A 16,634-nucleotide genomic window follows, 5' to 3' on the forward strand; every position below is an offset into this window, starting at 1 on the left:
GATTGGGGGCGCCCCCGCCCCGTTGCCATCCCTATTCTTTCCTTATCTCTAAATATGCCAAATGCATATAGGCTAAGACTATTACATTGATCCCTACTATCGGAATTTCCTACATAAAAAGAGCACAATTGAAACAAGTTAGCTAGTGCAATGATGTCCTCCACCAATGTGAACGTATGAATATCTTCTCTTGTGCCCGACTTTATCAAAGCAATGAGGTGTTTGTTATCACATGAGATCTTAATCCGTTGCCATCGCATCTCTCTTGCTTTCATCAGGGCCAATCTTACAGCTTCAGCTTCATCTTGAATTTTCTAATATGAGCTTCTCTCCACCAAAGTCCATTTAGCTCTGGGTTGAGCTCCATTTAGCTTAGTTGCAATTCCAATTCCTAGATTGTGTTCCTCTTTAGAGCTTTTTGTAGCTATCTGGAGTTCAACATAGTCCTTTTCAGCAATTCCTTCCTCCCTCACCCTTGCTATTGCTTCACTTGTTTCTGGTGTGCTTCTAGTTACCTCTCCTTCTATTCAAGGGAGGCACAAATACTATTTTTTTTGTTTCATATTTTTGGGGAGTTCAAAGAACAAAAGAAAAAAGAGAGAGATTTGTTACACTTTGCACCTCAAATGTTGCCAAATCACACTTTGCAACTCGAGCTTTTAATTTTCACAATTTACTACCTTCAACTTCTAATATTTTTGCATAATCCACTGTATTTAAATAAGTTCCAATATATTAAGGTAAGTTTTATTTGGCTAATAATCGCTAAAAGTCTCTTTCAACTCTTGCCATTGCCTTTTTGTTATGAGGAAAGGTGTCAAAATGCATGTTCCTCTCACATCTAAAGCTAATAAAAATCTTTTGTTTTCCTACTATAAGAAAATATATCTCTCTTTTCCTATAATAAAATATAGGATTTTCATTAGCTTTGGACCGAAATAAAAGCATGAAACTTAGCGTCTTTCCTTATAAAAATAAAAAGCATTTAGGAACAAAATAAAAGTAGGATTTGAAGATTTTCCTTTTTTAATTAATCATTGGCTAAATAAGATCTACCTTAACTCATCAGAATTTAGTTAGTTTTAGCAATTGTAAAAAAATAAGATGTTTAAGGTGGATACTGAAAAGCTAGGATGGATAAGGGTGGGCAAAATTATCCGCTAATCCAAAAATCCACCATATCCGATTTGATCCGAAAATTAACTCGATTTGTATAATTTGATTATGTCAAAAGAGGGTCAGATACCCGCTAAGATGTGGGGCAGGTTAGCATCACATAATTAAAAACTTGCGGGTATCCTAAAAAATAATAATTTAGAGCTAAATAAGTAATTTCATTGAACAATTTGTATTACAAATATGAGAGACTATTTATTTACAAGATTCATTTGTAAAGATCATGATCTTATGTTTTATAGAAAAGATTTTAACTAATATGGAACGTATTTTTAAAAAAATGTGCTATTTATTTCAAATTTTTATTGATTTTAAATTCTTTTAATTTTTTCCTTTATCTTGTATTCTCTTTGCATGCTTGTTTCTTGGTGGGAAACTTTTTTGAGAAAAAATCTTTATTAAATCTTAGATGAATGTATAAAATATAAAATTCAATTAGTATAAATTATTTTTTTAAAAAATTAAATGATAAGTGGGGTGGAGTAGGTACCCGTTGATCCAACCCTATTTCAGTGAGTACCCCCGCTGATATGTTGGGTGGATAATGGTTAGAAAATAACTGACTCGCAAGGTATGGATCAGATTAGCTAAATGGTGAAAGAGGCGAGCACCCGACTCACGATCACCGGCTTGAAATTTGAGCATAGGGCCTAAACTGCAATTAGCCCAAACCAAAAAAGAACCTTAAAATAAAAAAGAAACTTTTCTTTTAAATGGTATAAGAGTATAAATTTAGGGGCAATGTTCCTTCGAGGCTGTACCAGCTCGGTTGCTTGCTTGTATCAATGAGACTGTTTCATTGTGAGGAAAGATTTATCGCCGACTCTCTCAAGGACAGAAAAAAAAAACGAAAGATAAATTGTTTTTGAGTCTGAAATAAATCTTCTAATTTTTTACAGTTCATAATACAGGAGGAGTTTTTTTTTTTTCTTTTCTTCCTTTGGGTTTTTTTTTTCTGCACTTAATTTTGATCAATGACGTCTCGGACTTTGAGGAGAAGGGTTCACCATGGAGATGTTGACGGGAAAAGGGACGAGCATTTGGATTGTTCGGGAGTAGATCCTTTGAATGAGCCGTTACTTGGGAATCAACAATACGACCATGATAAGGCTTCTGAGGTTTGTTGTTGATGTATTTTGATTCTATCGATTTATGGAAAGAAGAAGCAGTTCAGAATTTTTGTTAATTGGTATAATTAGGGTTAGGGTTTTATTGAATCATACTTTGTTTGTTGTGTATATGCAGCTCAGGTATGGGAGACATAATCCCATTCAGAAATTAGGGAAAAATTGTGAGAAGGGCATGTTCTGTTGCCTATTTGCCTAATTAACAGAGAGGGGAGGATAATTTTGGATGAGTGAGTTTTAAGGCCAAAGGGCATTGGTACTAATTTTTGTAGCAAATGAACAATTTTTTTTTTTGTTTCTATTAAATTGGCAATGAAGTGCTACCCTTTGACTATTTTTTTTTCAGTTATGATGGACGTTTTGGCTTTTTGGTTTAGGATAAATGGAAGACTGGTATGGGCTAATTTCTTGTAGACTTAGTAGGAACTAAGTGAATCAAGACGGATTGGGGAGCCCTATGAGTTCACCTATTGTATGGAAGGAATTTAGATGCTTTTAGGAAAGTAGAAAAAGTAGGTAGTTGGGAGCTTTTGTTGGCTTATTTTGTTATGTCTTTTCTTTATAGGAATGTACACTTGCAGATCTTTTGGATGATGGACGGAGCAGAGAAAACTTGCACTGGGCAATGCTTTTTTCTCAATTAATTGCACAATGGGCTCAGTGGTTGGGTATGTGCTGTTTAATATCCCACCCCCTTCCTTCTTCATGGCACATTGTGTCTTAATTGTGGTCTTGCACCTGTAATGCTGCAGGAAACTTTGTTAAGATCCACCTATGTTAATTTTCCTGCCTCAATTTGTCAAAGTTTGTTATGCTTTTTTAAATGTAACTAAGGCTGTTGAAGAAGGATGTACATGTTATGCAATGACCAATTGGATAGGTTTAGCGATTTGTGTTGAGATTGTCTCAGAAGATATGTCACTTTCAAATGGGAAAACTAAGCAAAAATTTGTTATACAGAATAGCATGCTACGAGTTTTTCTGGTTGAGATGTGTCACTTGCAAATGGGAAAACTAAATAAAAATTTGTTATACAGAACAGCACACTGCGATTTTTTCTGGTTATTGTTATTTTCATGGGAAAACTTGCTAATCGACCATGTTATGGTTAAATTAAATCTGAAATTTCAGTTTTGCTTCATGGTTTTAGAGGTTTTGCTGCATGTCCGACATATGTAATAGGTGGGATTGAACAATCAGACCCATAGGCATTGATTGAGATCTGTGTCAACTCAGATTGTGGATTAACTGATTCCTCTTAACGCATTTACCTGTTTCATAGGAGAGTATTAGTAGTTAGTGAGGATTTTATCGTCATTGCTTTTCTTTCTCATTGTGCATGCAAAAGTAATTTGTTAGCTGAACAGTTATTGGCTTGTTAGAGTGATAGTGATCTAAATATCAATCATCAAGCATAAAAGGTCGTTTGTATGGTGGGGATTTCTGCCTTTTGAACAACAGAAATTTCTTATAATGTGAGGATTGCCATAACTTTTGGAAATTGTGGTCATCTATAATTACAATGCTTTTCCTTCAAATAAATGTATAATGTTTCTATCTTAGTTTAATTTTGTTTATTGTTCCAACTATTGTTAATTTTAGTTAGATGTATTAATTTGTTTGTTTCCCAACCATGGTCCTATGGGACTCATTTATCAAGTCAGTTTGTAGTTGAGCTTGAAGCACTTCTGGAAAAGTATGACAAATGTAATCACTTGGGAGCATGCCTTGAATTCTCAGAGTAATCATGTGGGAGCATGCCATGAACTCTTGAGTTCAAAAAGTTAAAAAAGATTATCCTGAATTTGGTGCTCACAGCACAAGTGCGACAATTTGCATATATGTTAAGCATCACAGAACACTGATTTAGGCTTGTTTGATGATGAAAGGACTTTTGGTTATGTCGGTTGAGGTGCATCTATACTTGGGCTGTTGATAGGGAAATGCTGACCTGTGAAGTTGTGTATTGGGTATCACCCATCCGATTTGACCTTCCTAACCAAGAATTGGTAGCATTGTGATGCACTGAGATGGTAACACATCCCATGAGTAACTAAATCAGCTGCTTGAATTTGTTCCTATTAATCTGAAGGGAATTTTTTAAGTGGTTATTGGAAATGTATCTCAGCCCAGTATTAAGTATTACTTTGTCAAATGGTTTGATATGTATTAAAATCAGCAGCTTTATATAGAACTACTTTTAAGTATCATCTACTCCACTTGAAATTGTTTTGCTTTTGTGAGTGTTTCCTGAAGTATTGTCTACTTGCTTGCTTATCATGTGTCAACTAATATCTTCTCAACATTCAATTTATTCCTGTGGTGATTTACGTGTTTCTGTCTTCAAACCAGAAATACGTTTTGTGCCACATGAATCCACGACATTTTAATTGAAATGGAGAGATTACACATTCTACTTGTGCATGATATGCACATAAAATTGGTATAGGAAATAATATCTTACTCCTATCCTATGCTTATAGGTTACCAGTTTCTTTTTTTGGTTTCACATGTTTGCATTATTTTCTTGATTTTCTAGCATATGCAATTAGGAGAATTTACAGCTTAATTTTTTACTAACGTAGTTGTGATATCTGTTGTTATTAGAGCTTTGCTAGTTACAGCTTTTCAAGATTTTTTATTGCATTAGGCAAACATCTGTACTAATTTAAAGCTAAAGATACTATCTGTACTAATTTAAAGCCAGAAAAAGGGGTTTGGCATTAAACTTTCTTTATCGCTCTTTGGACTCAAATTGTAGACTCATAAGAAAGGGTAAAATTGCACCACCCAATCCAAAATGAAACCAAAACATAACCTATGCTCCCAATTACCAATAACTGTCATGTTCTTAGATTTTTAAAGGCAGAACTACCAATCCTTCTCTCTCTCTCTCTCTTTTTTTTTAATAAATCTTTTGGCTTTCAGAAACATTGGGTGTGCCTTTCCCTTTAGTTTTTATAACTTTGAATAGGATTAATATTGATGCTTCATAGGATACAGATGATATGTTTTCAATTCAAGCATTTTAAGCTCATCTGAATATGCTCGCTGGGTTTATCAAAGCACTGCGAATTACCATGAACAGCCATCTTGTGCAGAATTTTTATTAGTTTAATGTTGCCTTATTGACAATTTCTTTTGCCGTTGGTAGCAAATATTGTTTTTGGATCTGGATCTTTTATCGGAAGGCTTCTGCCATTTGCTTCAGCTCCTCAAGATGGAGTGAAAAGGAAGATTTTACCACCTTTGCTGAGTCATTTACAGGTATCACTTGTTATTTCAGATCTCATTGGCAGTTTTCTTAAGAGAATATTATATCTGGAAATATCATAGGTACTCTACTGCTGGGAAAGTTTGTTCTTTTTGCTTTGTCTGGAATTATGACGAACTTAATATGGTTGTCAAATCTTTCTCGACACTTCTTTGGACAAGTGAATTGTATGGTAGCACTCAGAAATAGGTTGTCTTAGATCTTTATCACCACTGTGCAATTGGAGCTAGGAATTTTTGTGGAATATGCACTCATGATCCTTTGATAGCATAGCTTGGCTTAACATGCTCATATCTGGTTAGATTTATTCTCCCTGGATATATATCTGATACGAGAATATTTGCTTGTAAGCCTCTCCAATAGCTGCTCTGAGTAAGAATGTTTCTAGCAGCCCTTGTAACTTTTTTTAACTATCAGGATTTATCCTATATGCCACCTGATCAAGTCAAGAAAGAGATCTGAGAATCCAAACCTCAAAGATTTTCATGATTTTTCTCAAGCTTCAACTGACCTGAAGATTAACAGCTTAATTGGGAGCAAGAATTAGTTAATTTAGCTTTAGAAGTTACTATTATTTAGGTCTCAAAGGGTACTTTGGTCTTTTATTTGTAATGGAAAATTTGAGAATCGCGTCTTTGAGTCTTTATTGGGTCCTTATTTTATTAGATAAGTAATTGGTGTCCTTGTTTGAGGGTAAGTTCCTAAAAGTTCTAGAGTTCTATAACTAGCTATTGTCCTATTCAGAATGCAAATTGGAGTGTTTTAGGGAGCTTTTGGTTTATAAATTCTTATTTCTTTATTCTTTACAGAGAATTCGAGGAATAAAGATTGAATTTTGGTTCATTAATTGATTTATTCTTCTTCCCCTCTTCTGTTCCCACGGGTACTGTTCACAGCCCAGAAACAGGGCACAATCCTCTCATTCTTCCACTAGCATTAGTAGGCAATCTCTCTTATATCTTGTCCTACATCAGTTTGGTGTCAGAGCTCAAACTTTCTTTCACTTAGTCAGCCATATTTCCTTCTTCTCTACATCAGTTTGGTATCAGAGCCCAAACTTTCTTCCTGTTAATCAGCCATATTTCTTTCTTCTTCTCCATGGTTGAGTGAACATACTGATTTTCTTCAAGGAAATCACAATGTTTGTTTCATCTTTTGATGGCATATTCTGTAGGTGTTTTACTTCTTTTGAATATTGCTTTGACTACCATAATCTTGTGCATTATAACAAAACCCTATTTGCCAAAGGCAAAACTTGTTGGATGGGCTAAGATGTGGTGGTTTAGAGTTGAAAGAGATGTGATGGCACACAGAGGATATTTTTATACTTGGAGGAGATGAGAACGCAACTCTTAGAAGAGTATTTTCCCTCCTAACGTCATCAAAAGCTGTTAGGAGAGTTTTGTGGTCCATCGAAAGGGTATATGCCAAGGTTTACTCCACTACTATATGCAACCTAAATTGTTGAGGAGCCTCCTATACCAAGCTGGAAGTTTTGCAGTTTCGTTGAATTAAACCAGGTGGTGATGCCATTAGAACAGCACTAAGACCACCTGACGCAGCACGAACACTTGGTAGGCACAACAGCTTTGTAGAAAAGCTTAGATATTGAATTTCACTCTAATTTATAATAGCAACTTGGAATAGGATGAAAGAATATGCTTAAGAAGGTGAAAAACTGATTAGTAATTCTAGGAATCATTCCTAGGAATCTTTAGGCATCACACCTAAAGTTGGGATGTATCACACAACCCTAAGAAAGGCGTTGAGTCTGCAGGAAAATTTTATTAATGACAAAAATCTGCCTTCTCTTTGTGGAGAAGTGGTTATTTATAGACACTAGAACAAAGCCAACTCCAATCCTAATTAGGACTCCTAACTAGAATAGCTTTCTAGTAGAAAGCTAGAAAGCTAAGCTTTCTTATTCCCCATAACGACTAAAAGACTAATTACCAAAAATAATTACCAAACAGAAATTACCATAAACATAAAATTCCTGCAGCTGATGGAAATACCATAAACTAATTACTAAAATACCCCTGCTGATGGAAATCAGAAAACGAACTCAACTCCCAAGTTGGTTCCTTGTCATCAAAAGCATGCCAAATCAATGCTTGGGCATTCGACACATCCTTCCAATGCCTCCTATAAACCTTAGTGGATTTTTGCCACCTATCTCTATCACCACTCTATTCCAATTATTCGACAGGCGGAAAGGTTAGAAAATGAGAATCTGATTAATGCTTCTCTTCTCAAAGCTGAGAATTCTAAAGTTTTGGCTATTGATTCTGAATAACAATTGCTGAACTTTCAGAATTGCCTACTAACCTTGATGTGTTTGATGAGGGTAAAACAGCAGTAGCTCGTCGAAATTGTGAAGATGAACCTAAAATGGACGTAGACAGGAATTTTCTAGTTAAGGAAATTCCAGAAACTAAGTCTGTGGATGGCTTTGTTTCAGCCAAAGAGGATGAGTTTGCAATAGCAGAACATATGGAAGAGTTCATGCTAACATCAGAGGTTCAGCAAGTTTGGGAGCAATGCCTAGAAAAGTTAGAAAAGTTTTCTATCTATTAGCTCCAATAATTGACTTTGTCCTCAGAGAGTTTCCAGATACTCTACCAATGAGGCCCCAGTGTTACGTGTTACTCCCCCAAGTAAATGGCAAGAGAAGCTTTCAGAATTGCAGTTGGCCTTTCAACTTGTTTCAGACCCTTGGGTCATTCATCTTATTATACTTCAAAACTTGAGATCTGAGTTTTTCAAACCAGGAGAAAATGATGCAATCAAGAAATAGCTCTAGGAAATCTAAGTTCAAAGATTTTCATGATTTTCCTCAAGCTTCAACTGCCGTGGAGATTAACACCCTAATTGGAAGCAAGAATTAGTTGTATCTTTAGTTTTAGTACTGACTAGTGCTTGGGTCTCAAGCGGTCCTTTGGTCTTTCAGTTGTCACCAGAAATTTCCAGAATCATGTCTTGGAGTCTTTACTTTGTTAGATAAGTAATTGGAGTCCTTGTTATGGGTAAGTGCCTAAATTCAAGAGTTCTACAACTAGTAAGTTCCTTATTCAGAATGCAAATTGGAGTGTTTTAAGAAGCTTTTCGTTTATTAAGACTTTATTTTCTAAGTTATTCTTTACAAAGAGATGAATAAGGATTGAGTTTTGGTTTATTAGTTGTTTTGTTCTTCTTCCCCCGAAACAGGCTACCATTTTCTCATGCTTCTGCTATGTTAGTTGGCAAGATCCCATGTATGTTGTCCTACATAATCACTGTTACTGTCATCTGCTGTGAGTCATAGATTAGCTTTCAGTACGAGATAAGTTGTTTTATAGAGAACAGAAATCCCTTTTCAGCATCTAGCTGTTTGAAGACTTGCATAGTTTGTGAGAAACAATTAATGGAGCATTAGAAAAACAAAAAAGCAATGGAAGATTACAGAAAATGCCAAACTTGCGTGACACATCATAAGTAGTTTTATTTGAATAATCTATGCAGATGGGTTGCCTTTCTGGAAAAATGATGTTACTGGCACACAAAACTCATGATACTCTTCCTTGGGTATGGATATGGTTGTCTGCAAAAGAATAGGACTAGAACCAGAATTTAGTGCCTTCAGAAGTGAATTAGCAGATCGTAGCAGCATAGGAACAGGGCAATAATCAGTGGCATGACCAACCTTACAGTGACAATTACATGTTTATGGTCCTCTGCTGCTTTCACTACCTCTAGCATCTATATTGTGGTAGTTTTATGTAGGAATGTTTGATCCCAAGACTCCAGTCCTAGATTGGCAGCTTTAAGTGTAGTCAGGGAGCAACTGCACATGCTGTTTTCTTCTAATCCATTAAGCAATAGCTGTAGGAAAGGGTAGGCACATGTTTAATATAGATTGCCTCCTCTACCACCATCCACTATAATCATCCTTTTTCCTTTTGATAAAATTGCTATCTGGAGTCATAGATTAGCTATCTGGTATGAGATAGGTTCTAATTATCCTAAGAATTCTTAGTCCTGGTGTGTGATCATGTTGTTTTATAGAAAACAGAAATCTGTTTTCAGCCTCTAGCCGTTTGATGACTTGTATAGTTTCTGCGAAACAAGTAATGGAGCATTTGAAAAACTAAAAGGCAATGAAGGATTGAAGAAGATGCCAAACTTGTGTAACATATAATAAGTGGCTTAATTTGAATAAAAATATGCAGATGGGTTGCCTTTATGGAAGAATGATTTTACTGGCACACAAAATTCATGATACTCTTCCTTGGGTGTAGATATAGTTGTCCTGTAAAATGGTAGAACTAGAGAACCAGAATAAGTTGTGCCTTCAGAAGTCTCAGATACGACTGCATTAGCATATCTTAGCAGCCCAGCAACAGGGGCCAAACAATAATCGGTGGTATGACCAACCTTACAGCAACGGTTACATGCTTATGGTCCTCCACAGCTTTCACAACCTCTACCATCTATATTGTGGTAGTTTTATGTAGGAATGCTTGATCCCAATACTCCAGTCCCAGATTGGCAGCTTGAAGCATAGTCAGGGAGCAACTTAAATGCTCTTTTCTTCTAATTTATTAAGCAAGCAATTGCTGTAGCAAAGGGTAGACACTCTTGTTTAATATGGATCGCCTCGTCTACTGTCATCCACCATCCACTAGAATCGTCCCTTTTCCTTTTGTTAAAGTTGCTAATCCAAGGCAAAGTTACCTCTTTCATGCAAGCTGAATACCTGAAATATCAGGTGAGGAAACACTTATAATGTGATAGATGTCTCTGCTAGGATAGGAAGGTTTGCTAATTTTTGAGCCATAACAGGGTCAAATTCAGATTTCAGCATAAAGAAAAGTATGTAATAAACATCAATTCCAGTTGCTTTTGCATCTTTTGCACATTAACAGAACTAGGCATTATAATTTCTCATGCACTTCTAGAAAAGCTCAAATGTCTTTTCACAGTGCTTTTGCTAGAAATGCTTAAATGTCTCACATTTCTTTTGCATCTCTTCCCCAATAAATTAACTTGCATTTTGTTATTCATTATTCATGTTTTGCTGTTGACAATATGATACTCTTTTCTTGTACAGTCTGTTTTCTTTCTGGGCGGATGCATACTGCATTATTTCTTTTTGATTTTTTAATTGGATTATCATAGGAAGCAAGACTCAAGCATCTAAAACAGAGGCTGGCAGTTTCTTTTGATGGCGATTATTTGCAGCATCAAGTATGAGTTTATGCAATTTCTGTGTACTATTAATTGCAACAGAATTTTGCTGTTTACTTTTCTATAGTTTTTGTTATGTTATTTGCTAAAGCAATTACACATGTTTAGTATTTTTCTTTGTTAATTTGTCTTTTTTTTATTCAGGGGAGGGTGGGAGGAAGGTGTTAAAAATTGCAGCAAGATAAAAGGGAAAGAAGTTACATTTGTTGAACAGCATGGTTTAAAATATTATGGAGGTCTTTATTGTATACTTGGATATTAACTGAAGAATGGTAGATCAATGAAGTAACTTGAGAGAATTTGAATCTGAATTGCAAGAAGTTGTTATCTACTGGACCAATACGTTGCCTACCAAATTCGTGGTCATGATTGATCTGTTAATTGTTAGTATGCTTGTTGGGTTAAATTTATGCTAGTGGCCATATGAATCTCCACCCCAGCATGAAATGTACCATTTTTGAGGCATGACTAGTTGTCTATGATGAAGTAGAAGGCTTTCCAGTTCAGAGTTATGTTTGTGTCTATCTCTATCTGATTTTCCTCATGTTATATGCTAGTTAAGATGCAATTACAAATTTCTTTGTATACCTTTTTCTTTCTGTTGGTAGGATGCACTTAGACATCTGTGGAGGTTAGCTTATCCTAATAAGGAGCTCCCATCCCTTAAATCAGAACAATGGAAAGAGATGGGTTGGCAAGGGTCTGATCCTTCAACAGACTTCAGGTTGTAGGGTTATCTGCCTAATGGAATGCATGTATGGCAAGTATTTGTACTCATATGGTGTTTATGTTGTGTGTCAGGGGCGGAGGATTTATATCATTGGAAAATCTTATCTTCTTTGCTAAGACGTACCCGGTATGAATTTTGTTTCATGTGCATGGTTTTTTGTTGTCATACTATCAGAACGGGTAGGCAAGGGGTACGAGGAGGGGTTACCCCTTTGACCTTCCTAGCTGGCATGAATGCATTTTCTGCATTGCTAAGCTATCATACAAAAGTTTCTCTTACATTTAAAATAAAAAGCGAAATTGTTGTAGAAGAATTGATGAATGTACTATAGTGCTAAACAGTAGATTACGTGGAGGAACAAGTGTACCCTATGCAAACCTTAGATGATAAGACCATTGAGTGTACACAATAGTCTTGCATGTTAGACCAGTTTTTTATGGGAGATCTATTCTCCCTTCCCATGAGAGCCTAGACAATGATACCGTTTACTGTAGACTCTTCCAATAGTGGGGGTGGGAATACAAATGAGGCGCTGGCGGAAAAGGCCATATTTCATATTCTTTTGATTGGTTGTTGTGTATGCTAATTTTTCTCAATTGCAATTGAAAATTTCTGCATCCAATCGCTGGTGGCTTCCTTTGTCCATCTTGTTTGATTCACTTTCTTCAACTTGCTCATTAGGATAAATGACTTAAATGTGGAAGGAAAATATATCCAGAAGGTGGCTTGGGTAACTTGACACTATTTCAGGCACATTAATGGTGCAGAAATCTTTTAATGTTATCCTATTGTTGATTTCATTGTTACCCAATGCAATTTTCAAAATCTTTGGTATTCATGTGTAGAAATATATGAAAAGGGCCCAAGAATTTTCCTCATGGAGCAGTTACGGGTTTAGGGTTATAGGCAACCGTTGATTAGTTTGGTCAGCTATGCAATGCTTATTATTTTACAGAGACATTTTTCTAGGTGGAATATGGGATTTTGTTTGAGTGCGAACAATAATTCTTCTAGAATTAAGAATGTATAATTGGATAGAATAATGCCTCAGCCCGCTGGAAATGCATGGTGCTGGAAGATATGGCGTTGGCCACTCAGATGTTTGTCGATGATGAGGTTCTCTGGACTATTTGGTACTGTGAAAACATGTAGTGTGGATCTACTTCCATTTCCATGAGAGTTTTTCTTTTCACATCATCTGGGACACCAACACTATCTTTTATATAGCATCGTTGATGTGTTGTCAGGCTGAAAAAGCTTTCAAGATTGTGCTTTCCATAAAAATTGGAACTGATAAAATATTAGAAAATAAAAACTAGAAGAAGTGACAGTAGATAGCATTGCAGCTCTGATATTCATTAGCTGTTTGGCAGTATCTTCACTATTGTGGGTTGCCAAATGTAATACTACTATTACTGTGCTTTCTAATGATTGGTATCCTGTAGTGTTTTGTTTAATCTTCGTATGAATTGTATACATCCATGATTTACAGAATAAGTAGTGTTACAGATTTGTTTATTGTAAGCTGAAAATGACTAGAGAACATAAGATTTAAGTTTACTGGAGAGTAAGATTTGATGTGGGACACAAGTTCTGGTTGGCAAGTTGACTTAAGATGTGTTAGATTTGTACAGTTAACATTCACATTTTTTTTTTGTGGATATGGAAAATTTTGGAGGCTTAGCTTTACCATTTATATTGATATCATGGTTCATCCTTTGCGTAACATAGTGATCGTAAGTGGGCTAATGAGTTTGGCTTGTTAACCTATTACGTCTTTGCCCTTTCTTCTATGTCACTGTAACAGGAAGCTTTCCAGAATTTGTTGCATAAAAGAGACGGAAACAGATCTGAATGGGAGTACCCTTTTGCTGTAGCTGGCATCAATGTTTCATTTATGTTGGTGCAGATGTTAGATCTTCAATCAGGTAAAAAATTTCACTGGTTGACCAGCTAATTGATTATATGTTTGGTTTAAGCATATGGTACAAAGGGACCGATTTTTGGCTCTGATATATGATAATTAACCATTCCAAATTCTGAATAAACGGGCTAATCCGATGTAAGGCCTTGTATGTGAGCTGTGGGCAGGTCGGCCTCAGACCAAGTAAAGATTTTTTCATTGTGCTGGGCTTGGGCTTGTCGAAACCCAACTAACTAAGCTCAGATGACTGCCCTACGGGTGGGGTATGGCCCAGGGCAGACCAACCTAGATTGGGTGGCAACGGGTGGGGTGGGATGTCATGTGGTATGGTTGGATAAGGGACTATGATTGAGTGGAGATGAAAAATAAACAATGTTTTAAATTTAATCTCTTTATGTTTCTAGAATTTTAAATAGTTGAAGAACAGCACCTGGCATTCTAGAAAACAGGCCTCATTTCCATAAATGTTTTCCTTTTGTTTTACAAAACTAGGAATTTTAGCAAATAGGGTTTTGTGTTTTTGTTTGTTAAATTTTACAAATGAAAACAGAAAAACACGTAACCCATGCATCACCAAATGCGCCCAAACCCCCCCCCACCAAAAAAAAAAGTGGTTGGTTTTTATGTTGCCTTGTGATAATAGGTGGAAACTGGTGTACATCTTCCTCTTTATCCTCAAATTGTAACCAGTTAGGATGTTTTCTGGTGCTTCTGACATGAAGGCAACTTTAAGACATCACAATAGTCTATCATATATAGTTACTGAAATCGGATTAAATGTACAAACAAGTAAAAAAAGGGACTCAAAACTGATTAGAGCGAATATTAGAGCCATTTTTTTTGCATGATTTTATATTTTGGGTTGTGCCTCTGTTGCATTGCACCTTTTTTGAATTGGATCTCGATCTTGCTTAACACCTTTTTGCATCATGTCCGCATCCTCACTGCTTTGGCCAAAGTAAACCTGATGACTGATGTCTTTATTGTCTGAGCTAAAACAGGATTCCACACCCTTACTGCTTTGTCCAAAGTAACCCTGAATACTGATGTCTTTTTTGTCTGAGCTACCAACATGATAACCAGCTTGGCTTGCAACACCAGTCTCATGCATGATGCATCTTGCTGAACATTTTCTAACTACAATCCACCCAAATACGATCAACATGCTATACTTGTTCCTACCCATTATAATGAATTCCCTGTATGACTACAAGTTGGTTTCTCTAACCATAATTTCTAGCCTTATGACCACACCAGTAAACCTTCATATGTAACTATTTTGAATCATGACTCACTTCCGACTGTCTGTTCACATGAATTTTGACCTCTTTAACAACATAAGCCAACTTATTTTGTCCTTATTGGATGAAAATATTGCCTTGTTGAAGAAGTATTTTTGTCATTGAGCAGAGGTGGTAATTGTTGATGATTAGCATTTTGTTGATCTATGACAGGTCATTGTAGTATTTAATCAGGATAAAATTTCCAATTTTTCATGGAGGACATCATGTGACTCATTCCCCAGTTTACTCTAGCTTTTTGGTTTGTGAATTTTAAATTGGTCCTGTGAACTTTCTATATCTCCTTATGAAGATTAATTGACATGCTTGAAATGCAAGACCATGTGTCCAATTAATGCCAGTTATAATAGTGGCTATTGTAAGACAAGATTCAATAATTAATGGAAAGTATATAACCAGTTTCAGTTTTGTGCATCCCTCTGAATCTTTCAATTTATTTGCTTCTGAACAGAATCTTTGAGGGGTGTGTCTACACGCACATATTGCAACTTCATTGTGTGTGTGTGAAAAATATGGCCTTCCTAAAACCGTACTAATTGTTCCTATGGTCTTCCTAACTGTACTTGGGCAAAAGGAATCGAGTTTCTTTTGTTTTGTAAGTTATTCTTTATTGAGGTTTAATTGCATTTCTTAGAAATCATTTTAAGGGGGAAGGGTGGGGTGAGATTATTAGTTTTGCTTGCTTATGATGGAGCATTTAGTTTGTAGTATTACTCTTTCAGGAAAACCAAGTACTTTGGCTGGAATTCACTTTATAGACTTACTTGGTGAAGATGAAATGGCCTTTGACAACCTTTTCTGCGTTGCCTTTAAATTGTTGGATGCTCAGTGGCTCGCCAAACGTGCATCATATATGGAATTCAATGTGAGAAACTTCTACTTACCACTCTACATATTTGACTATGCAAGCCAAATTATTGGCATTGCATCTCTCGATATCTATTGATTTCAAATTCTTCGTTTTAGGATGTCCTCAAGTCAACAAGAACCCAACTGGAACGTGAACTTGCATTGGAAGACATCTCCTGTATACAAGATTTGCCAGCATATAACCTATTAAAAAGATAATGGGGCTATACAATGCAGTTCTAGAAATATGTTCATATGTGTCTTGATTCAATGTCTTGTAATCATCTTATACCAATTTATAATTTTTATTTCTTTTTCTTTAGGAATAAAGTCCAATTTGTTTATACCAAGGGAGTTATGCGGAATTGTGCATTTTGGCAACAGTACATCACATCTCAGAAGTAGCGATAAACTACTGGTGATCCGAGTCCCCCACAAAATTTCTCTAAGAATAGCTCTTCTTTGGCCAGTGGGGGGCTGGATACCTTTTCCTATAGCTTTGCCAATTAGGTTTGGTTCTCATTTTGTTATATAACTAACTTTTCTCTTGAAATTGGTTAATACAAATGCGACTGAATTTTATTCTTATTGTTAAGAAGATTAAAAAATGTCGTTAACCATAATGATGATTACGGTATTCTCATCCCTTAGAGGGAAACTTCCATTTTTATCCCTACTATAGGAGGGTATAGAGTAAGGGTTATATACATTAATAATTTTATCTGAAGTAACAAGCACCTTTCCAAAATATGGAGATTGATCTTACGAAATTGACTTGACAGTTGACTCTATAAAGGAGTGGGATTTGTGGCTTAGAAAAAAAAATTAGTAGGGTTTGATATTTTGAAAAAGGGAAATTGCCATTTTTGTCTCTAAACTTTTTCACTAAAATCAATTTTGTCCGGGATGATTTTTGGTGACCAATGTATTGCTTTAAGTTTTATTTGCTATCTAATCAAATTCTTCTGCGGTAGTGCCACCTATTTTTGTGACGACCCCACTTTTTCCTAGGGCGTATCCCAAAGGT

General features: G+C 35.9%; 1 protein-coding gene across 3 annotated transcripts; it reads left to right on the forward strand.

The window, feature by feature from the left end:
* The first annotated feature begins 1,886 nt into the window (after positions 1-1,886).
* LOC113755149 (ELMO domain-containing protein A) lies at positions 1,887-16,189 on the forward strand. Of its 3 annotated transcripts, XM_027299217.1 has the most exons (9): positions 1,900-2,294; positions 2,869-2,971; positions 5,458-5,570; positions 10,735-10,803; positions 11,412-11,527; positions 11,605-11,659; positions 13,341-13,461; positions 15,481-15,623; positions 15,725-16,189. In XM_027299217.1, the coding sequence occupies exons 1-9, from the start codon at positions 2,151-2,153 to the stop codon at positions 15,824-15,826; spliced, it is 966 nt and encodes a 321-aa protein (XP_027155018.1). In that variant the 5' UTR covers positions 1,900-2,150; the 3' UTR covers positions 15,827-16,189. The 3 variants fall into 3 exon arrangements, with proteins under 3 accessions (XP_027155020.1, XP_027155018.1, XP_027155019.1); XM_027299219.1 differs by lacking the exons at positions 15,481-15,623; positions 15,725-16,189 and adding an exon at positions 15,210-15,430 and having other exon boundaries at positions 1,887-2,294; XM_027299218.1 differs by lacking the exons at positions 11,412-11,527; positions 11,605-11,659.
* Positions 16,190-16,634: the final 445 nt, after the last annotated feature.

The sequence above is a fragment of the Coffea eugenioides genome, unplaced genomic scaffold (genome assembly GCF_003713205.1).
Source record: "Coffea eugenioides isolate CCC68of unplaced genomic scaffold, Ceug_1.0 ScVebR1_124;HRSCAF=539, whole genome shotgun sequence".
In the NCBI taxonomy this organism is placed as follows: Eukaryota; Viridiplantae; Streptophyta; class Magnoliopsida; order Gentianales; family Rubiaceae; genus Coffea; species Coffea eugenioides.

Excerpts from the sequence above, each read along its gene's own strand:
- LOC113755149 (XM_027299217.1), top strand. The coding sequence starts at position 2,151 with ATGACGTCTCGGACTTTGAGGAGAAGGGTTCACCATGGAGATGTTGAC. Across the intron at positions 10,804-11,411 it reads GCGATTATTTGCAGCATCAA|GATGCACTTAGACATCTGTG; the intron begins GTATGAGTTTAT and ends TTCTGTTGGTAG. Across the intron at positions 11,528-11,604 it reads GATCCTTCAACAGACTTCAG|GGGCGGAGGATTTATATCAT; the intron begins GTTGTAGGGTTA and ends GTTGTGTGTCAG.